Source organism: Gadus macrocephalus, chromosome 20 (genome assembly GCF_031168955.1).
Source record: "Gadus macrocephalus chromosome 20, ASM3116895v1".
Lineage (NCBI taxonomy): Eukaryota > Metazoa > Chordata > Actinopteri > Gadiformes > Gadidae > Gadus > Gadus macrocephalus.
In genome coordinates, this window is record NC_082401.1 from 8,501,168 (window position 1) to 8,525,719 (window position 24,552).

At 44.8% G+C, this 24,552-nt stretch overlaps 2 protein-coding genes across 2 annotated transcripts; one reads left to right on the top strand and one right to left on the bottom strand.

Moving 5' to 3' along the window:
* The first annotated feature begins 19 nt into the window (after positions 1-19).
* Positions 20-9,349, top strand: znf142 (zinc finger protein 142). Its single transcript, XM_060040453.1, has 8 exons — positions 20-604; positions 1,205-1,411; positions 2,186-3,037; positions 3,490-3,667; positions 4,048-6,850; positions 7,302-7,407; positions 7,730-8,197; positions 9,207-9,349. The coding sequence occupies exons 1-8, from the start codon at positions 538-540 to the stop codon at positions 9,347-9,349; spliced, it is 4,824 nt and encodes a 1,607-aa protein (XP_059896436.1). The 5' UTR covers positions 20-537.
* Positions 9,350-10,737: 1,388 nt separating this feature from the next.
* plcd4b (phospholipase C, delta 4b) lies at positions 10,738-24,342 on the bottom strand. Its single transcript, XM_060040747.1, has 15 exons — positions 24,279-24,342; positions 23,757-23,915; positions 23,088-23,316; positions 22,576-22,705; positions 21,889-22,120; positions 20,969-21,170; positions 18,246-18,390; positions 17,701-17,853; positions 16,745-16,900; positions 15,739-15,895; positions 14,221-14,337; positions 13,392-13,570; positions 13,075-13,207; positions 11,936-12,085; positions 10,738-11,595 (listed from the first exon to the last, which is right to left on the bottom strand). The coding sequence occupies exons 1-15, from the start codon at positions 24,298-24,300 to the stop codon at positions 11,492-11,494; spliced, it is 2,268 nt and encodes a 755-aa protein (XP_059896730.1). The 5' UTR covers positions 24,301-24,342; the 3' UTR covers positions 10,738-11,491.
* Between the last annotated feature and the right edge of the window lie 210 nt (positions 24,343-24,552).

The following is a 24,552-nucleotide window of genomic DNA, read 5'->3' on the forward strand; positions in this document are numbered from 1 at the left end:
CCCCCGTAACATTCATTCCTAGTTCACATAAACATTGTAATCATAAACCATTCATATAAATACCACATAAACTATTTAATTTTTTGGTAAATTTGTCTGATTTTAATTCACAAGGATTATCATTATTATTAATATTCCTATCCCATCGCATTAGGCTAGACGCTGATCTGCCAATCAAACAGATTTACAAGAGGGTAATGGCGACGCAGCTGCGGTGAATGGTGAATAAAAGGCAAGTAAAATCTAAAACAATACGAGGAAAACGAAGACAATGGCCAATCTGTTGCATGTGTACTAATGACATATTCATAACACATAATAAGTAAGGACTATCTGTAAAACCCACTCGTTTTGGTGTAGTGGTTAACGGGTAGATTGGACCAGGAAATATTGTGCAGTAGGTTGCGATTATGTTTCAGAAGTCCAGTTAGACAACAATTAAGATCCTTCAACAATTACAATGTATGTTATATTACATAGTATATAGCGTAAGATTTTATTGTGTTTTCTGTTTCATTTTTGCGTTAAACAGACGCAATGGAAGCTAATCCCACAGAAAAAAGTGGAAAACGTCTGTCAGACCCCGAGGTCGAGGACCAACAAGGTAAAAAAGACCATTAAATGATTTACGATTGTGATATTATGCACAGATTCAGTCAGATTAACAAATGTGACTGTAATATTCGTACAATTGTATCGGTTTGAAGTAGGCTATTATTACTCTGCTGTCATACTAAATGTAAAGTCTGACTAATAATATATAATAATTTTTCAGCTGTTAATATATTGCTATAATGCATGTTTTTGTTTCAATCAAAGGATATAATCCCAAAGCTAACAGGATATTTTATAGCAATCAAATTTAACCTCCACCGTGGTTTTCGTATCTGTAGTCAAATTTTAAGTATATGTTGTTGCGTGCACGCCCGCACACACACTCACTCACACACTCGTTGTCTCGTTCAATGTCCCTCTCTATCACTTGCGAGAATACACACTCTAAATCGTCTATTTACAAATACATTTTGGCATATTAATTATTTTAGGGTCACTTCCTTTTTTCTCCCATTTCTCTTGAATTGATTGTCTAATATTGTGTTTTATTGATTTTCCTATATGTCTTTAAAATATAATAGTTAAAATAAGCCTACCTTGTCTTGATTATAATTTCTTTATTTAATAATTCTTTCCCCTCTGTCTCCAGGCCTGAGCAGCCTTGAGAGAGGGCCATCTCTGACCTCGGGCAGGCCCAGAAGGAAACGCAGACCCAACCCTCTCTACGTGCAGTCCTCAGATGAACAAGAGACTGCAGAACCAGAGGTTGTTGTGCACAAGACCAAGAGAAGGAAAAAAGATCAGGGGGAAAACAAGAAAACCGCTCTGAATGAGAGCGACACACCTCCTGCTAAAGGTAATCCTGCAGTCATTCTATTATTGTTCTACAATAAAATGGCTTCTGGCAGTTCTATTTCTATGAAGTCATTTAGCAGTCAATTGTATGACAAGGTTACATGACAGGTGACTTATTGTGATGTTTTTTTGAGATACATCTCATTGAAATGCAGGTAGGGGTGAGGGCATCTTACCCTAACCCCTGGGGTCGAACTCTGGGAATGTTGTTCGGCCATCTCGCCAGTCAAATAATGGGCCTACATTTTCAACAATCACCATAACAAGTTTTATTTATATTATAGATATTCATGATATGTTTATGGGTTCATCACACCGTTATGCATTTGCTTCACAAAACAGCGTGGGGCGACAGGGATTCAGACAGCACCCCTACTGCTAAGCCGATTTTAATATGTATATTAATATACTACTATTAAAGATAAATAACCATAAAGGATATCAAACTCACAGAGGAATGTATGAATGTGTGTTTTTGTTTGTTTGTTTTTGTTTGTTTTTGTTTGGACATGGCCCTGTCCTTTGTAATGCTGCTGCTATGTGCCCTCAATTGCCCCCTGGGGACAAATAAAGTTTTTTTTTGAATTTTGAATTTTTATTTTGAAAGATGAAGCCCTTTGTGATATGTCATGGTTATTTTATTATGGATTCTTGCTAGATCATGTTGTCAATCACTTTTAGCATTAACATGTATTAAAACATACACAATACCCAACAAGATGAGGCAACATAATTGCAATAATCATAAATTGTGATTTCTCCTTTCTTTTCCCAGAATACCTTGCGGAGGGTTCAGAGCACATATTCCGCACGCACACTTGCCCCAAATGCCGCCGCTGTTTCAAGATGCGCTCCCACCTCCAGGAGCACCTGCGCATCCACTTCCCAAGCCCCAGCCTCCAGTGCCCCACCTGCGACCGCTTCTTCACCAGCAAGAGCAAGCTGCGCGTGCACATGCTGCGCGAGGCGGGCCAGAAAGTCCACCACTGCAAACGCTGCGACTACTCGGCAGTCGAACGCAACGCCCTCCGCCGCCACCTTTCAAACGTCCACGGGGATGACGCCGGTGACGCGGAGTGCGTTGCCGGTGACCTGCCTACCCCCAACGTACTGACCTACCCTTGCCCCACCTGCGGCCAAACCTTTCAGCAAAGCAGGTCCCTCAAGGCCCACATGAAGACCCACAACGTCCCACCGGACAGACAATCCCTGCCTTGTTTCCAGGAGGGCTGCGCCTTCCGGGGTTCCGTGCGCAAGGAGCTGCTGCGTCACGCCAGGGAGGCTCACGCCGTCGAGGCGGTTGAGTGTCGGCATCACGCCTGCAACGCCATCTTCGCCAACAAGAGGGACATGGAGGAGCATCGGCGCGCGCACCTTGCCTACCACTGCGCGCTGTGCGACTTCTCCTGCTCCAACAAGAGCGTGTTCCTGCAGCACCGGCGCCAGGGACACGCGGGGGAGGAGGAGCTCCGCTGTGAGTTCTGCACCTTCGTCACCTTCAACCCTGTGGAGTTCCAGCAGCACGTGGGACATCTGCACGCCAGCGAGAAGATCCACCGGTGTCCGCAGTGCAGCTACGTGACCGCCCATAAGCGGGGTTTGAACCGGCACATGTTGATGCACAGTGGTGAGGCTTATGTCATTTTGCATGTGTCCCAAGCGCAATCGACCCCAATGTATACCGCCATAGGAATGCCGGGGGTTTCTACACCTCCTGCAAAACCCAAAGATGCCGCCACTGGCATAGGTTACATGCTCTTCTCCAAATATGTACAACTACACGTCAGGGTGTAGAAAGGCCTGCTTCAGCTTTCCTTCCTCCTTATTCATGATTAGACTAATTGAGGAGGTTCACACATATGTTTGTTGATATGACAAACCTTCACATTATAGATCAGAGTTACACGATTCAATTATAGATGCAATTATAGATTACAGTGCAGAGATCAACGGCGTACCTATTGCGGCAATTGATTGCATCATCAGTTATGTATTCCTTTTTTCCGTGGTTCACGATGAGATTCACATCCACCTTCTTGTTGTCTCCCCATGTTTGCCCTTAATGGCTTTCTTTGAAAGGTGAGAAGCCTCACAAGTGCAGCGTCTGTGACTTCAGGTGCCGGGATGAGTCCTACCTCACCAAACACATGCTCACACACTCGGACGACAAGAACTTCATGTGTTCCGAGTGCGGCTACGTCACAAAGTGGAAGCACTATCTGAATGTACACATGCGTAAACACACCGGGGATCTACGGTAAGAGAGCTTTGAAGGCAATCCAAACATGAAATTCAAACTGCATAACAAATAACCCAAAATACCCACCATGATTGCTGTTCCTGTAAATTGATTTTAGTGTTTCTAGAATCATTTTCTTGATGTAGCATGTATTTCCTGTCCTATATCAATGGTCTTAAAATGTAGCTTACATCTGAGGTCAATCTTATATCGGGTTGTGGTTCAAATTATTTAATGGAGAAAATGTGCTATACAAGTCAAGTCCATTACATTCTTAAAAGGCCAACATTAGACAACTAATCTAAGGTTGGAGGAAAAGTTACTGAAGATTTTATTATTTCTCTTTGGACTACAGAGTACCCTCTTCATACTTAATATATTCTGGTTCTGCCCTGAAGGTACGAGTGTGACCAGTGTCCCTACCGCTGTCACAGGATAGACCAGCTGAACAGCCACAAGCTTCGACATCAGGCCAAGTCGCTCATGTGCGAGATCTGCGCCTATGCCTGCAAGCGGAAGTATGAACTTCGTAACCACATGCTGACCAAGCACTCTGCTGGCCCAAAGCAGGCTGCGGCGGCCTATCAGTGTAAATACTGTGCGTATACCACTTGCTATCGCCAGGCACTCCAGAACCACGAGAACTGCAAACACACCAAGCTGAAGGAGTTCCGGTGTGCGCTCTGCTCGTATGTCTCCTTCAGCACCATCAGCCTGTTTTTGCACAAGAGAAAGGTCCACGGGTACGTTCCCGGTGACAAAGACTGGCTGGAGAACTACGCCTCAAAGGAGAAGGAAAGAAACGCACGTGAATGTGTACAGGATTTCTACCTGAAGTCCCCGGCGGGTTGTAACCGATCCGAACCAAGCGCCAGGGAGGCAGCAACGACACTTCTGACCAATGAAAACCAGTCTGGTCCGGCTGGCCAAACTGAAGGGGTAGATGTTGGGGGTATTCCTGCAGACGCCTCATCCAGGGGCTGCCCCGAGGAGTATTGTACATTGGTGTTGACCACACTCTCAACAGCTGAATACGAGACCGCTCCGTCGTCAAATGAGAAGGAACACGTCCAGTATCCAAATGCCACAACGTACACTTCCACTACCGACGATGGTGATACTCCACCACAACAGGGAGGCATCAGTCCAAGTTATTCTCCAAGTGTGGCAGAAGAAGAGGATGACTGTCCTCAAGGTGAAACAGACGACGATGAAGGCTCAATCAACAGTGAGTTGGTGGAAGCAGGTGAAGTCATCAATAAGCCCTCTTGTTCCAACGCCTTTTCCAAATCGGAGATCCACCTGAAGGCCATGAAGAAACATGACAGTGACCAGGCAGAGGCGATGGTTATGGAAGGACGGGTGAAGATGCTCGTAGCACAGACAGGAGATGTGCACCGCTGCGACAAGTGCTTGTATGTGACACGCAAGGGAAGCGCCCTGAAGTATCACTGTCAATTTGTCTGTCCAAATAGGTCCAAGGGACATGACTGCGAGGGCTGTGGGGCACATTTCAAACAAAGGCGAGGCCTCGATACACACCTCGTGAAGAAGTGTCCAGCTCGCCAGCGAAACACAAGAGCCTTTAAAGGGGTTTCAACGGCACCGATGACACTCAGTCCGGACTGTCTCCGTGATGAAGGTGGATGTAAAGATATTGATGAAATAGATGAACATCATGTAGAGGTAACAAGAACAAGAAGTACAACTCAAAGCAAAGATGGAAAATATATGATCTCTACATCTAATGTCATTACCTCTGGTAAATCAAAAGGCCCACAAAAGGAGCATTTTAAGTTTAAACTTGTGACGAAAGCTGTTTCTAATGCCAAAGAAAGAAATATTTTGTCAAAGAATACTGTCCTTTACACTAAGGGACGAGGGAAATTCACGTGCAAACAATGCAAATTTTCCTCGATCAGACTGGCTACTGTGAAACGTCACTGCAAAACCTGCAGACCAAACTCAAAGAGGAATGATGAAGATCAAAGCCGGTTAGAATGTGCAGATGCTGATTCAAATGGCTCACTCTCAAAGTCAGAAGAAGACCTTGGTGATAAAATTGACAATAATCACACTTTGAAAAAATCAAAAAAACAACTTATCTCCTGTCCCAAGTGTACATTCAAGTGCAGTCAGAAGCGTGCTCTAGAAAGCCACGAGAAGAGGGGCTGCATGAAAGCCAACGAAATCCAATGCCACCTATGCTCGTTCGTGGGAAAGTCCCAAAACTCTTTGACGAGTCACGTTTCCTCTGTTCATGAGAAAAACAAGCCTCAACGCTTGCACTGCGAGGACTGCGACTTCAACTGTAAACAGGCGCGCTGCATGGCCCAGCACGTCGCAGTCAAACACAAAGGGTCGCGACCCCACCGCTGCCCTTACTGTCCCTTCAGCACTACCCGTCGCCACCGGCTGGAGGAGCACCGGTCCCTCCACACCGGTGTCGGACGTTATTCCTGCGAAGAGTGCAGCAAGACATTCGGCACCGTGACCAAACTGGGCCAACACAAGACACGTGTCCACGACAGGAAGCCCTCTCACTTCTGCTCGCTTTGCGACTTCAGCGGCTACACCCTGGACGACGTGAGGCGCCACAACCTCCGATGCCACACCGGAGAGCTCCAGCACTCTTGCGCTCACTGTGAGGCCTGCTTCAGTTCCAGCGTGGCTCTTAGAAACCATTCCAAACGCATCCATCAAGACCAGAACTTTCTCTCCTGCCCTGAATGTGACTTTACATTTGGCACTGACGCTGCTCTCAAAATCCACCAGCGGAGTACACACCCTTTGCTCAAGTGCTCCACCTGTCAGCTGCGTTTCAACACCAAGAAAAGCCTGGAAACGCACCAGAGAAGCCATTTAGGGCACCAGTGCCAGCTCTGCTCTTTCGCTAGCAGAACCAAGCAGCTGTTGGCGCAGCACCTCATGGAGGAGCACGAGGAAGATGAGGAAGAGGAGGGTTCCAGGGCGGAGAAGCCGCTGAAGTGCAGCCACTGCGAGTTCTCCTGTCGCCATCAGCTGGTGTTGGAGCAGCACCTCCGCTCACACGGGGGCACGCGGCTCTACAAGTGCACCGACTGCAAGTACACCACCCGGAACAAGCAGAAGATCACGTGGCACATCCGCATCCACACCGGGGAGAAACCCTACAGCTGTGAGCAGTGTAGCTACACCTGCAGCGACCCCTTCAGGCTGAAGGTGAGCGTTACACCATGGTGTGATTAAAGGACCCATATTTTAATAAGAGGTGTGAGGTCAATTATTCATTAAAAGGGATTGAAAGACGATCCACTAAGGTGGTAGTGTCCAGCGAGGTATGATGGTCACCATGGCGGACTGTACCAATAGGTTGGCTGAAGTTGATCTATCTTGGTGGACACTCATGTGTGAGTGTCATGTGTGTTTTTAAATTCTTTGTAATGGAACTAATGAACCTCACATACATAAAAATAGGAGCTCTTTAATATTTGCTGTTGAAAGTACATAATGACGATCAGCATTTAGGCCGTATGATACGTCATTTAGCATTAATTAAGCATTAATGACCATCCGAAATTTTGATCGTAAGCGGGAGTAACCATTAACCAAGCCAATCCTCTTAATTGACAGTATATACAACCTTATTCCACCCCTTTTTTATGCTCTATAGATTCACATGAGAGTTCACCAGCCAGAGAAGAAATACTTGTGTACGGAGTGTGGATACAAATGCAAATGGAAGACCCAGCTGAAGTACCACATGACGAAACATACAGGTATGAATTAAATGTTCTCTCTCATACTGTTGGTTCGATATTGTCACTGGGATAAGTTGTAAATTCGCAACTATAATTAAACCCTGATATATACTGTGGGCTATTTAGCCTCTTACAAATCAAAAATTCAAATAGTAAAACCACTAACATCTTTTTGATCAGGGTGGGTTTGATTCCGAGGTCCTTTTTATGCTCTTTCACCACACTTTTGTGTCGGCCTCCCCTGATCTCCCCACAAAGGGACATCCCCATCACACAATACTGAAATCTGAAATGCGACTGCGTTTCATCAAACCGTTATGAAACCTTCCCACTCTCCCAGGGGAGAAGGCCTACGCGTGCGACGACTGCGCCTACCGCGCCAACCGGGCGGACGCCCTGCGCGCCCACCGCGACACGCAGCACTGCGACGCGCGCTCCTTCGTCTGCGAGGAGTGCGGCAAGGCCTTCAAGACGCGCTACATCCTGAAGACCCACCAGCGGCAGCACAGCGGAGCACGACCCTACACCTGCGGGGCCTGCCACAAGGCTTTCTGCTGGCCCGCCGGCCTGCGACATCACTTCCTGTCGCACACCAAGCAGCAGCCATACCGCTGCCTCCACTGTCCGTACCGCGCCAAGCAGAGGTTTCAGGTGGTGAAGCACCTGCGCAGGCACCACCCAGGGGTGGCCCTGGAGCAGGGGGTGGTGAAGGACGTGGAGGGGGCGGGGCTCACTCTGAAGGATGCCATGCGGGGGGCGGTAGGGGGGGATGGGGGTGGAGGGGAGGAGGGGGAGGCAGAGGATGGACGTCAGGGAGAGGCGGTTGGACAGAGGAGAGAAGATATAGACGGAATGGTTGCGACGGATGGGGATTTAACATGTTTTGTTTAGGGGGAAAGTGATGTGTAAATATTGATTTAAAGATGTAGGAGTTTGATTTTGCATACCTTGAAATGACCAAATGGTAATATTATCAATTATAAAATGATCCCTCCGATTTTTAGGAAGGCCTGCTAAAGTCAAAAGTCAAAGTCAGCTTAATGTCAATTACTTCACATGTAGAAATACAAAGCAATCGAGAAGACGTTTCTCACTATCCCACGGTGAACAGATAAAGTGCACATGCCCAACAGATAAGACAACACTAAAAGTAAACAACAGATAAGACAACACTAAAAGTAAACATTGAAGTGCACAAGAGATTAGGACATTACTAATATTAAAAAGATAGACAATAAGATAATAAAATCTAAGAGAGGCAGCATAAGTTTCTTTATAAGTTAATTTGAGTTATGGTAGTGCAAAAAAGAGGCAGTCAGTAATGGCAGCAATTTCAGTCTGTTTTGGAGGGGGGGGGGGGGGGAATTCAGTTTTCTGACAGCTGGTGCATGTCGCTGAGGGGAGAGAATTTAGCTTCCTGAAAGCCTGGTGGATGAAGCTGTTTGTGAGTCTGGTGGAGCGGGCACGGAGGCTCTGATACCTTCTCCCAGAGGGCAGGAGGCTGAACAGACTGTGCACGGGGTGGTTGGCGTTGCTCACAATCATGCTCGCTATTCAGGTGAGGCGGTATGTGTCTTTTAAGGAAGGGAGTTGGGCACCAATGATCCTTCCAGCTGTGTTGACTATGCGTGGCAGTGCTTTCCTGCTGTATTCAGTGCAGCTCCCGCCCCATACTGGGATGCAGCTGGACATGATGCTTTCAATGGTGGTAGAAAGTGCACATGATGGGTGGAGGAGCTTTCGCTTGCTTCAGTTTGCGGAGGAAGTAGAGGCGCCGCTGTGCTTTCTTCGCCATTGATGCAGTGTTGGTTGTCCAGGAGAGGTCCTCACTGATGTGCACCCCCAGGAATTTGGTTCTGCTCACTCTCTCCACAGCAGCACCATCGATGGTCAGTGGTGGGTGTTCAGTGTGGCCTCTCCGGAAGTCAACAACAATCTCCTTGGTTTTGCTGACCTTTAGCAGGAGGTTGTTGTCTCTGCACCACCTGGTCAGAAGGTTGACCTCCTCCCTGTAGTGGGTCTCGTCTTTCTTGGTGATGAGACCCACCACAGTTAGTATCGTCAGCAAACTTCACCATATGATTTGCGCTGTAGGTTGGTGTGCAGTCGTGAAGTGCAGCAGGGTGAAGAGCAGGGGACTGAGCACAGAGCCTTGGGGGGCCCCAGTGCTGCTAGAGGTGTTGTTGCCGACTCGTGCTGCTTGTGGCCTCTCACTGAGAAAGTCCAAAAGCCAGTTGCAAAGGGAGGTGTTGAGCCCCATCTGGTCCAGTTTACAGATGAGTTGTTGTGGGATAATGGTGTTGAATGCTGAACTGAAGTCTGAACAGCATTCTCACATATGAGTCTGTTGAGTCCAGGTGGGTGAGGGCTGGATGGAGAGCAGAGCAGATTGCATCCTCTGTGGACCATTTGGCTCGGTATGCAAACTGAAAGGGGTCCAGGGTGGGGGGGGGGGGGGGGGGGATGGACTTGATGTTTGACATGACTAGCCGTTCGAAACACTTCATGATGATGGGGGTCAGTGCCACAGGGCGATAGTCATTGAAGCAGGATGGAGCAGGTTTCTTTGGCACAGGTATGATGATGGTGGCCTCGAAATGTGGTAGCAGCTTGTCTCAGAGAAGTGTTAAAGACATCCGTGAAGTCATCCTTAAGCTCCTCTGCGCAGTCCATCAACACACGGCATGGAATGTTGTCTGGGCCTGTTGCCTTGCGGGGGGGGGGGTTGATAGTGGAGATACTCCACTATTGGTACTCTTCCCACTTGCAGCAGACAGGCACAGAGCTTGATCGTGGGGGGTTGGTGGATTTTTCTCTGGGTTTGTGATGTTTGTGGCTTCAAACCGTGCAAAGAAGCTGTTGAGGTTGTTGAGCAGAGAGATGTTGACATCGCAGATCTGTGGTGCGGGCTTGTAGTCTGTGATGTCTGAATGCCCTGCCACAGGCTCTGTTGTCTTTGAAGGGGCAGATTATATATTTTGTATAGTCCTGTGGGATAGGGGGCAGGTATTGTATGCTCCTTTGTGGGTAGTGTAGTGTAGACCATATCCAAAAAGTGCCGCATTCCTGTCACTGCTGGCAGAGGTTGGAGGGATGTATACCATACTAGCATAACTTGAAGATGTATGTGTGTGTGTACTGTTCCATTTACTGCTATTAAAACTATTTTGGTAAAAACATGTCATAACTTGTAAAAACAGGCTGCAAAGGTTAAAGCGTTTTAGTAGCACTTTATTTTTCTCAAATCATATATATTTATATCTGATATTTGACATATTGAGTCAAAATGATGTGTTGTCCTGCTATCCTTAGGGTTCCTTTAAGGAAACACACTTAGAAACATAGGGATAGAATCAGATAAGTTTAATCCATAACAAGCATATAAACACCTATATCTATTTACAGTATACATGACATATGGTATGACCCTATATATCCTAATTCTCAATTAAAAAGCTCAAAACAGTCCTTAAGTCGTCAATACGGTTACCGCTAGTTGGCATTATGTATGTATTCGTTTTGTAGCTCTAAACCATTTAATATGGTGTTTTTATACATATAACAATATGTCACTTATTTTTACCACACAGAATGGTATTTAACTTTGTAAGATATGTTTAAATTATTTTAAAAAGCCATACTGGACATGCTCATTAGTGGATCTGATTTCATCATAGAAGATTTCATTTTAAAATCCATCGCATTGCAGCCATCCTGTCCATGCAATAATACTCTTTTAATACTAATCCACTAGTCCATCCCACTAACGCTGAATCCCGCCGACGGGGTCAAGCCAGTCTTCTGCTAACATACTTTGTTTGGATTTGGTGGTTTTCTGTGTTACAATACGCTCATAGTAGATCTGGTCCTTCCAGATATAATACACAAAAAGGGTATTTTTGGGGGGGAAATGTTAATACTGTCTTCGGTGTTTGGCCCATTGTACTTGGCTAGTACGCTTTGCTTTGGAATGACATTTCAGAAATGGAACGATGCCATTGTTTCCTCAAGGCTATCTTTCAAGATATTTTAACGTGCTGCATTAGCATGGTGTCTTTCATGCTATTCCTTCGGAACCTTTTGCTTCATGGTGCAGGTGTCCTCAGTCGGGTCCTGATGTTAGCTCTGAGGTGCTGACGTTGACAAACAGAGAGGCGGGAGGTATGGAGGTCCCATCTTTAGACAGGAGGTGAATATGTCGATAACCTTGGACAGAGAGGTGTGCATTTAGCCTACAACTTCAAAACAAACTGCATGTCAGTGATTGGATCATTAATTGCCATCTAATGTTAATATTTGACAAATTGTATCGATTCATTACATATGAATAATTATAGAATTATCATATAATATTAATTATTTAAATATTGTTCAGATTTAATATGCATGGTCCTTTTCTATCGATCATCATCAACATCATCATCATCATCAGAGTGTGTGCACATTTAACTCAGAACCGCTAGTAACTTTGGAATTATTTGATTGGACATTTTATGCTGTTGTTTGTTGTTCTATGGCATATGTCATTCCTCAAGCTCATCCCAACCTGGTCGGATGCTTGTGAAGGGAAGGGTGAACTGGCCTACGAAGTCATTCCTGGATGCCTTGTCGTGGTCCTCCACCACAAACCGAACCAAGGCCAGCCCCGGGTTGTGGACGATGAAGTTAAGAGTCTCGTTCCAAACCGGGTTAAAACCTTCAAGAGGCGAGGAAAATAAGTGGTGTTATAGAAGTGTTATATATTTCAGGTGAGCACTGTGCTCCTTCATACCACTATCCTTGTTTAATGTTGAAATCATTAGTAGACACCTCAAGCTAAAGTGACTTAAAGTAAATCAATAAGACGTTTAGACATTATTAAGGAACTAGTGTACAGTGTTAGGCATTTTACTCAAGCATGCCTACAGGTTAGTGGACGTTGGGGTTTCACCAAGCGCCTTTTGACTAGGAGTCTAATAAAGCATTTTCAAACATAGTTCCCGGTATTTACACTGTAAATTGCAGGTTCAGATTTACAGAATATGGCTCTATGTCCCCATTCATGCATGGCTCTGTGCAGAAAATATTCTGGAACATTGCAGGTAAATATGAGAGAGGGGCTTAAAACCCTAACCACTAGACTACCCTGGCCGCTATCAGAAAACATTTGTACATGTATGGGATCGACCGATACCGATTTTTAAGGGCCGATACGATACCGATATTTTTTCATCAGCCTTAGCCGATACGCCGATACGCCGATACCGATTTTCTTGAGCCGATTTCTTTTTCTTTTTTTTTTAAAGGAACATTTATTGAACTTCAATATAAAAAACAATATTTAACAAATAGTAAAAACAGGTGAAGTAGAACAAGTAAGAACAAGTAGATGAACAATATTTAACAAATATTAAAAACAGGTGAGGTAGAACAAGTAAAAAATAAATAAAAAATCAGCGAAAATCAGCCGAACGCGAATATCGGCCGATAATATCGGCCGACCGATATATCGGTCGATCCCTTATGATGAGCAACTATCCATTGGACTCTATCGGACTGTTCTCCAGTGCCAGAACACTTTGCAGCAGTGGCAAGAATACCCGACACCAGGATTGGGCGCTTATTACTCTAACCACTAAGCCAAATGACTGCAGCCATTCGCGTCACTGAATGAAAGCATTCCTATGGGTTCAGGCGTTAGGTCACCGTTGTTCTGGATGTGGCTGGTCTCCTCCTTAGCCAGGTCCTGGGGGACCCCGTAGACCTCCACCCTGACCAGCGGATCGATGATCGAGCCCTCCTTCTGGTTCACCTTGGGGAGCTGCTGCCCACTGAGGATCTGGGTAACCGTGGAAATGCAAGCTGTCACTGGCTTACATGGCTAAACATACATGTTACATTGGGGAAAATCCCTCAATCTACGATTAAGGAGTTAGGGCATCTTAGGAGTTGATGGGGGGGGGTATCAAATGCAGAACCTTTTGATTGGGAGTCAACTACACCCGCCCCTAGACTTCACAGACCTGTATGGAGAGGCGTAGTGGAGCGTAGCCGCTGTGCTCCTGCGGCGTCTCGGGGTCGAACGGCAGCTCGCTGTCCCTCATGAAGCCAGGCTTCAGGACATAGCCACAGCCGGCGTTCTGGTGGAACAGCCCGTCGTTGAGGTCCATCTCCAGCCCCGCCGTCTGGAAGTTCAGCGCCACTAGGGGAGCAGGGACACAGTGACACATGGTTATCCAATCTAACCAAGCTTTTTATAGAGCACTTCTGATGCTTTCAAAAAAATTATTCCTTAAATAGCAAAAATCTGAATAGATACATTTGAGAGGTGGAATAGATTTGTGCTTCCTTCATGTGGGCTCACGTTTTGAGTCTATGTTCTTGGATGGCCCAAAGACAACGTTCCGCCTGAAAAATATGTATCTTATCATAATTACAACTTTCTAAATATCTGAACATATTTTTGAAAATATGTGACTATGTCATATTATTAAATTACAAACCTTTCATTACAATTTTATTTGGATTCCTATTCCTATTTCTAATTCACATGTCCCATACTATTAATTATTAATTTCTCATTTTAATTGTCAATGAGGTAATAGATTCAGATTCAGATTCAGAAGACTTTATTTGCCATGACATGTAAACAACAACAATACTTGTATCCTCAGCTTTATCTACTTGAAACATATCGAATATAAGATACAGGATACAATCAGTTTCTTGTATCTTCAACATCAATATCTTTCTTGATCGCTGTCAAGAAATGAGAGGATTCTGATCCTCATAGAGAGTACTCTGATCGCCATAGAGAGGATTCTGATCCCCATAAAGAGGGCCAGGGCTCACCTATCTGGCAGCCGACATTCCAGAGCTCCTGGGGGTTGTAGTTTGAAGACACCGTCCTGAGCCCACTGGGATAGATACGGCTCAATTGCCTTATGTTGTGTTGGACGAAATCTGCACCTAAAATAATAATAACAATGAGAAGTAATAATTAATAATAAATAAATACAATTAAAATGTGTTCATGAATATAGACTCTTCATTCGTAACACAGACAATAACTATACAGATACAACATTTCAAATAATATAACTATTTATTATATCAATTTTTATGGTATCATCGCTCTTTGGTGTCTGGGGTATATGCATGTTAACAGGGTTTCAAATGACAAGCGGAAATAAACAGATGATCGATCAACATGACATGCTACTCCTTTTATGTACAGTAGTTAAATTGCAGATGTGCTATAGCAGCTGTAATACACCCTATTCACAAAGGCAACATCGTAGGACAAGCACAGGTGTTGTTCACAATACTAATTATGGGTCTTTTGTGTACCAGTGGTACATTAAAGATGCAAACCCATAATTAGTGTTATGAGCGATACCTATGTCGGTCATACGATGACTCCTCTCCTTGAGACAGACCGGAGTTGAGGAATATGAACTACGGTCACATTTACTCAATACAATCGCTATCTCTAGATTATAATACCTATTATAATACCTGTTCAAACTCGCACACAACGTCTAACTGATCACTGTCAGATTGTTTTTTTGTTTTTTTTGTTTTTTTATGATGTTTTTATGCTCTGTAAGGTGACCTTGGGTGCCTTGAAAGGCGCCTCTAAATTAAATGTATTATTATTATTATTATTATAATTTACATTGACCCGAAAAGCTGAGGAGTTCTCCTGGTGGTCACATGACTTAAAGGCACCCAGTGCAACTTTATGTAAACATTCAATGAAAAATAAACATTCAATTTCTAGTCTTTTTTACACGTAGTAAGTTTCAATAACTCCATACCATTACATATCGACATTCAAGGAGCAAAGATGAGACGTCGTTGTGTGGTGAGAACTGATAGAAAATCGTAAACAACAACAATCGCCGGTGGGGAGAAGCCATTTTTCCATTGACTGGAAGCCTGCTTTATTTATTGTAGGTTACAAAAAATAAAGAAAATGGCGGCATTGTTGTTGTTATCGATTTTGTATCAGTTCTCACCACACAACGACGTCTCATCTTTGCTGCTTAAATGTCGGTATGTAATGGTATGGAGTTATTGAAACTTACTACGTGTAAAAAAGACTAGAAATTGAATGTTTATTTTTAAGCCTCGAAAGTTGCACTGGGTGCCTTTAATATACACAGACATCAATAGTGCTCCCAGACGAATCTGCAAGCTCATGTTTTATTTGCTCTGGCATATGCGTCTGGCCCCCATCCCATTCAGACAGAATTCCATCGGACCTGGTCCGGGGCTGGCCAATTACAATCTAATGTGGGACGGGTTAATATGATGGGTGTTTCCAGAGGCAAATCAAAACTGCGAGCTAGAGATCCTATTTGTTACCTGCTTCCTTTGCCAGCTTCCTGGCTTTGGATTCGGACAGCGACGACATCTCGTCACATTTGTAATGCGACTCTGCGTGCTGGAAACCGCGGAAGTGGACACTCTTACAGTAGACCACCAGGTCAGACAGCTCTCTGGACATCTTCAGTTTTGCTTTCTGGGAGGGTTGGGAGAAAGGGAGAGATGTCTATTAGATGATAATGTTAAAGGTACCATGCAAAGTTGGAGGTTTCACAAGTTCAATGGATTAAAGAAAAAAATCATAGAAGTGAATAGTATCAAAATAGTCAAATAGTAGGCCTATCAAAAATATTAGAAGAAAATTAAAAGACAAAACTATAATATAATATCTAATAGGATTTAACGAAATGTAATTGCAATAAAATATCTTAATTGTCATTCATATTCTCATTATTATTATTATTATTATTATTATTATTAGTTGTAATGAGCCATTTGCACTGTATATTCATAATGACAACAACAACAGGCTGGGATTGTGCAACGGAGGTCAATTACAGCAGTCCACAGGGACATTGGTGGTCTCATTATCTGTGGTTTCACACATGCTCATTATCTTCCTTACTGCTGCGAATGGGACTTCTCTTCCATTTTAGCCGCAATCATTAACACTTTACAAATGAATACAATGTCATTAAATACAAATTGTTGGTCAAGTTATGTATCGCTGTCTTTCTTTCTAATTATTTGACTCGTTGGTATTTATTTTATTCCTTTTTCCTCTTCACTCAAGTTTTGTTCCTTCTTCACCTGCCTTTAAATGTCGAACTGATTAACTAATGAATCAGCATCTCTAAACTATTCAACCTCACTTTTAGCCCCTATCTTGCAATCTGAAATAATAAAAAAGATGGGTCCATTATTTATGAAGGTGTGGCTTTACCAGCAATCCCATCTGCAATGACTTTGTAAGCAAAGGACACATCTTTTCAATTATTTTAGAAAGTAAAGCTTCATAGTCATATTCAGCTGAAATAGACTCTACCTTCTTGCTGGGGTCGGGGGGGCATTCTGCAGACCCCTGATCCGTAGATGGGCTGTCAGGGTCAGGGTTCACCGTCTCGTCCTCATCACTAACTTCATCGGTCAGAGTTTCACAGCCAATCTTCTTGGCTTTCAGCAGGATTTTACCCTTCAGATCCTGTGGTCAACAGTAACAGTAAATACTTTGTGTTCAAAGTTCCAACTCAAAGAAGGAAACTCAAAAGAAATCTGAAGCCTAATCTGTTATCCGTAATCCACTCAGGGTGTAAATCGAATCCTAAATATTTTGCCAATTATTCCTGGAACATCGATCCTGTTAAGTGCTTTGACAGGAAGCCTAATGATGATAAGATTGATGGATGTCATTGATTAATAATTCAGTTTAGCCAAATATGATATATCAACCACAACATAAGAATTGAGAATGGGTTTGTTTTAATTAAACACTGTGGTATAGGTGAATTAAAATGTATTTTATACTAAAACATTTTGGGCCATTTTTGCGATCCCATGAGTTACGCTGATACGCTAATATTGTGTTGTAGCAATTATCTTAGGTTTTCAAGACTTGTGACTTGAATTAATTATTTATTAATAGGGAATCAAGAAGCATGTCCTTAAAGGAGCAGATAGGCGTCTATATATATGCTATCTATCAAACCCAGTAACTTTCAGCTGCGACTTGAACACTGTAGCAACTACCCGATCGGGCCCTGCAAACCATTTCTTATGTTTTATATAGACCGACATACCACCACAAATTGTGTGGCTATTGCGGATTTACCCAAAGAAGGAATAAGGCTTGAGCAGCTGTAAGGTATCGTACGAGGCTATCAGCTATGGGAGGGTGTAACTATTATAAGAAGTGGTTGCTTGGTTATTGTTGAATTGTGGTTACCGCTTGACCTCTACGTCAGATCATATGATTGAAGCCCTCATCAAGACGGGACCACCTGCCTGGGGAGAAGGCAGCTGCTGGGGAGCCTCTCCACCGAGGGGTGCTCTGAGCAGCATGCTCCCCAGGATCAGCTCCAGGTGCTGGGCCATGACCCTCTGCTGCTCCACTCCACAGTGGTTCTCCAGGGACAGGATGAGCGGGAAGTCGGATGCCTGCAAACACAGGAAAGAGCTCTTTCAAATCAATACACAGCTACCAGCAGAAGCAGGTCGTAATAAAATTAGCATTACTGCAGAACAATAGTGTTCTCTTTCTCTCCCATGATGATGAACTTCTAAGTGGATTTATTTTTAACCTAACCACCAAGGCAGGTGCTCTTTAGAAAGGCTTTTATGGTAGTACCAAGATATGTTAAACTTTATTAATTCCATATGGGACATTTGGGTAAAATAATAAAAAGGAGGCTCCGTTATTTTTTTAAATAAGAATCCAACAAAGAAATATATATTTTGAAAAAACATATTTATATCCATCGTATGAGAGGAATATAATTTAATTACAGAACGTCAAGTGCTCTGAGAGAGCCTGTTGTCATGGTAACCACCTTGAAGGCGTACTCGCTGATGGTTGCGATGACGTCCCTGAAGAGGATCTTGGAGGTCAGGGTGTGGCCGTGGTAGACCACCGGCTCCTCATCGGGCCCGTCCCAGCAGTCGATCTCCACACAGCGACAGCCCCGCTTCAGGGCCCTGGGAACAGGTGCATACACACAAAGATGAAACACGGGATAACGCACACACACCACCACACAGATACACACAAACACACACACACACACACAGATACACACACACACAACCACACAGATACACTCAAAACCACCACACGCACACAAATCCGAACAGACACAAAGATACAAACACAACCACACACACACACACATACAAACACACAGTAACAAACACACAACCACACAGATACACACACAACCACCATACACACAAACGGATACACAAACAACCACACATATGCACACAAACACACCCAAATGTTCACATTGATCAAACAAACACATGCACACAGAACCATGAGCAGCTATAATAAATTGAGTTATGTTAACAGCTATTAAACAACCTTGGGCATGGTTCTATAAACTCAAATACACACACACACACACACACACACACACACACACACACACACACACACACACACACACACACACACACACACACACACACACACACACACACACACACACACACACACACACACACACACACACACACACACACACACACACACACACACACACACACACACACACACACACACACACACACACACACACACACACACACACACACACACACACACACACACACACACACACACACACACACACACACACACACACACACACACACACACACACACACACACACACACACACACACACACACACACACACACACACACACACACACACACACACACACACACACACACACACACACACACACACACACACACACACACACACACACACACACACACACACACACACACACACACACACACACACACACACACACACACACACACACACACACACACACACACACACACACACACACACACACACACACACACACACACACACACACACACACACACACACACACACACACACACACACACACACACACACACACACACACACACACACACACACACACACACACACACACACACACACACACACACACACACACACACACACACACACACACACACACACACACACACACACACACACACACACACACACACACACACACACACACACACACACACACACACACACACACACACACACACACACACACACACACACACACACACACACACACACACACACACACACACACACACACACACACACACACACACACACACACACACACACACACACACACACACACACACACACACACACACACACACACACACACACACACACACACACACACACACACACACACACACACACACACACACACACACACACACACACACACACACACACACACACACACACACACACACACACACACACACACACACACACACACACACACACACACACACACACACACACACACACACACACACACACACACACACACACACACACACACACACACACACACACACACACACACACACACACACACACACACACACACACACACACACACACACACACACACACACACACACACACACACACACACACACACACACACACACACACACACACACACACACACACACACACACACACACACACACACACACACACACACACACACACACACACACACACACACACACACACACACACACACACACACACACACACACACACACACACACACACACACACACACACACACACACACACACACACACACACACACACACACACACACACACACACACACACACACACACACACACACACACACACACACACACACACACACACACACACACACACACACACACACACACACACACACACACACACACACACACACACACACACACACACACACACACACACACACACACACACACACACACACACACACACACACACACACACACACACACACACACACACACACACACACACACACACACACACACACACACACACACACACACACACACACACACACACACACACACACACACACACACACACACACACACACACAGTGTACAACCTTCACCTTGTCTATGTGTGTGTATAGTTTGGTGTTCCTGTCCCTAACAGGATCGTAGGAATTCTCCCCATAACACTCAGGAAATGAAACAGGCTTTAGATTTAACCCTCTGGAGGTTTTCTGGAGCAAAACTCAAGAGCCGCTTTCTCCCCAGGTCCATAGGAGTCTTTGTTCGGGGTATAGTCTGAGATATGTTCCAACCCCAGCTATTGGGTCACTATTCCGATTCAAAGTAAATTATTTGCTGTAAGTTTCAGTAGGTAACCCTCTACTAGTAGAAGCAAAGTCTTTCTAAATTCTATGAATATTCTCCCATTCCATCCATAAAAAGGCTAAAAAATACACTTGTATCCTTCGCAACTTGATAATAAATGTAACTAGATACATTTAATTCATGAGTAGGTATCGTGGTCAGGAATGAAGATAATGGGGTTCAAACCTAAAACTCGCTCAAGTCACCCTCAACACCATGCTATCCAAACAGCCTCTCACCTAATATATATATTAACATTGTGATTGACGTTGTGCTTACTGTATGTATGCCTCCAGGCTGCTCTGGCCCCTGAGCTGGTCCTCCAGCAAGTAGGTATTGTGGGAGGAGGAGAGGAAGTAGTGGCTGAGCGGCTGGCTCATGTCCTGGTAGAGGTCCTTGTGGGAGGTGTTGAAGATGGAGCCCTCCTGGGAACACAGATACAGCTGGAAGCCGTCCAGAGACATGGAGCCCTGGCTCCTGGCTGCTCCCAGAGAGAAGAAAAAATGGCGTGAGCGGACACAGCCAACAACAACACAGCATTTTGACAACCTTTCATGTGCAAATGTGTAAGTGCATCAAGTAGAGCCCAAATGAGAAAGATATTCTACTGACCAGCCCTGGTTTGAATAAATGTTTTGAATGCGTCCGAATTGCACGTGTAAAGGATGTTTCCCCATCTAACAGCTGATTTCAGGCACAATATTTGACAATTTAGGCCTTTTATATGTCAAATACGTGTCCAGAAATGTTGTAGTCTGACTATTTAGTAGATGGTTAAATCCAAAGCAAAATCTGGTGATTTGTTATGGTGGTTCCTTATTTTTCTAAATCTGTGTCTAATTCAGTCTCTCTTTCGAACTTGGTTTCAAACTCAAAACCAAAATAGCTATTGCATGTTGTTCCTGTCTATTTTGGGTGTTGTGTTTCCATCACTGACATTCAGAGCTCAAGCAGATAAATACCAGCGTCGACTGCAGAATCATCTGTCTTTGGAATTGATGCAGATTGTAACCATTCCCACCAAAGACAGAAACCAGATGTTAGTGGGTGTTGGTGGGTTTCTTGTCCAGTGGGAAAAGGGTTTTAGACCCTCCCATGTGTTACAACCACACTGATGGCTCCCAGACCACAAAGGGTCTACCTCATCCCACAGTGGTCCTTAAGGGCGATCACCACAGTGTTAACCACGGGACCCTCACCCATCTCAGAGGGCTCGTAGCGGTCGATGAGCTCCTGGGCGTGCTCCACGCAGCCGTCCCCCTCCTGCTGCTCAATCCGCAGGATGTTCTCCAGCTCGCCACGGCTCAGCATCTCCCCGTCGCTGGAGTAGTCCTGGAACAGCTTCCACACCTCGTCGCGCTGGGTCAGCATCTTGTAGAACATGACAAACTCGTCGATCTCCAGCGACGAGCTCATGGACGTGTCAGCCATCTGCAGACGTGGGAGTGGGATTCAGAGGTATGAGCAGAATGTGTGCCGGGCTTTGTTTGGACATGGGCGTGCTTGGGATGGGGAGGAAATTTGTTGGAATTGATGTTGGGTTTATAATATGAATTGACTCACATCCTCATTGAAGTCCGCATTCTCACAGTTAATAAACAGATAATATAGAAGTACTAATTATGTATTTATTACCATTATGATGAAGCCAACAGGTCCAAGGCCTGGGAATATGTTAAAGTATCTCCAGACAGACACAGAAATCAAGTTCAAGTTCAAGTTCAAACAACTTTATTTGTCCCGTAGGGCAAAGAGATATTCGTAATGATAGAAAGACTGGCCAATAAGAGGTTGTCTTTTTGATAGACTGGTCTGCTTTTAAGAGATGTTCTGATTGGTGGATTGATCTGCAGTAAGAGCTAAAAGTGATCAACAGTAAGTCTTACGGTAAAGAGGTAAAAAGCGTGGTCTTCGTTCATGTCCACATTCATCATCTTCAGCAGTTTCCTCACTTCCTTGAAGTTCATCCTTCCATCTTTGTTTTTATCCGCCTTCAGGAACCAATCCCACACCCACCTGAGGACTGGTTAGGGAACGTCTCTTTGACTGGTAGTCCTGGGAAATAATGGGCTTGGTTTTCCCAATGTTTCCCAACACACACACACTCAAGAAGAGGGGAGAGAGGAGGAGTGAAAAGAGGGGGAAGAAGAAGGAGGATGGGGGAGAGGAGAGGAGAGAAAAGGAGAGGGGAGAGAGGAGAGAAGAGGAGAGAGGAGAGGAGGAAGAGAAGGGGAGAGAGAGAGAAGAAGAGCAGGAAGAGCGGGAGAGGGCAGAGAGAAAAAAGGAGCGGGAAGAGAGGGGGGAGGGAAGGTATCACAAGGGTGGAGGAGAGGAGTGACCACACAGACAGATCATGATGGACCTGTTCGCTTGTAATCCAAGGCTCTGAGAAGGATACTGGTCCAGTCTCTCCTTCTCGTCCATGTTCTCGGCCTTGTGGATCAGCTTGCGCATGCCCCTGACCCAGGCCCCTGCCTCCTCGGGGGTCTCGGCCACCAGGTCCAGGTTGCCCTGGCGACCGCGGAACTCCAGCGTGAAGCAGAGGTTGGGGGGGAACTCATCGGCAATGCTCTGCAGGACCTCTGACTGGTGGCCCTGCCGCACCGCCTCCACGTCACTCACCAGGACTGGACAGGGGGTGCAGAGCGGTCGACCGTGGGGTGAATGAGAATATGTAATGATCAAGTGTATAGTAGTCATATGCACATTCATTGAACAATGAACAGCAGCCTGTAATGGCAATGAAATGCTTGAATGATTGAAAAGCAGGCGCTTTAAATCAGAGCATTTTGTATTTTATGCATGTCATAAAGAGTAGGGGTTAGGACTCACACACACACACACTCACACACACACACACATAGACACACATAGACACACACACACACCACGCACACACACACACACACACACACACACACACACACACACACACACACACACACACACACACACACACACACACACACACACACACACACACACACACACACACACACACACACACACACACACACACACACACACACACACACACACACACACACTCACAGCCAGGTGTACTTACAGGTGGAGTGGCCTCTCCCTGCCCACCTGGACTTGTACCAGATGTTCAGCCCATCCTCCAGGAGCCGGAAGTGTCTCGGTTTCTTCCAGGAACGGGACTTGACCTTCCTGAAGGTCGACCCCGCCATCATCACCTGGAGGTCAGCATCATCTTTGTGTCCTGGGATAAGGCAGGGAATTTGGGGTATTGATGTCAATTGATTACCAGCTGAAATCACTGGCTAGTGCTACATATAAAATTAGTTCCTTTTTTAATCGATAATATATGAATTTATGAAATTGCTCAACTTTATTGAGAGTGATAACACACGATAAGATAAAATAATAGACTGATCCCAGACAGGAAATGTGGGTGTCACAGCACTATTACCAAATAGTAGTATAATAATTCAAAAGGGATAGATACACATTTAATCTATAATAATATTCAGAAATCACTGATTCATTAGGTAACACAACAGCCTGTTCTGTATAATGCATCACATTTTTTTGTGAGTTTAGTTTTTCGAAATGATTTACACACGTGAAAGTTGAGGAGGATCCATCGCGATCCTTGATGAAGTCTACGCAGTGAAAACGTGCCCCACCTGCAAACGAGGATAGATCACAGAATAGCCTACGTATCAGCATAACACAGATTCATTGTTGGAACAAGGATCCCCCTGGAGTGCTCCGGCATGGTCCACTAAAAGCCTTGCTTCGTTCTATTTCAATTATTGATAATATCTGAACAAACGAGGCAGCTACACGATGACAGCTCATCCTGGCCAAAGAAATCTTTTAGACAAAACTCACGA

Bases quoted from the DNA above. Each gene is read 5' to 3' on its own strand.
- znf142 (XM_060040453.1), top strand. From the start codon at position 538: ATGGAAGCTAATCCCACAGAAAAAAGTGGAAAACGTCTGTCAGACCCC. The intron at 6,851-7,301 runs GTGAGCGTTACA...TATGCTCTATAG, and splicing joins GCGACCCCTTCAGGCTGAAG to ATTCACATGAGAGTTCACCA. The intron at 8,198-9,206 runs GTCAGGGAGAGG...TTGGTTGTCCAG, and splicing joins GGGGGAGGCAGAGGATGGAC to GAGAGGTCCTCACTGATGTG.
- plcd4b (XM_060040747.1), bottom strand. From the start codon at position 24,300: ATGGATCCTCCTCAACTTTCAC. The intron at 15,896-16,744 runs GTAGAGTCTATT...CAACCCTCCCAG, and splicing joins CCCCCGACCCCAGCAAGAAG to AAAGCAAAACTGAAGATGTC. The intron at 11,596-11,935 runs GTTGGGATGAGC...TCTCTGTCCAAG, and splicing joins CTTCACAAGCATCCGACCAG to GTTATCGACATATTCACCTC.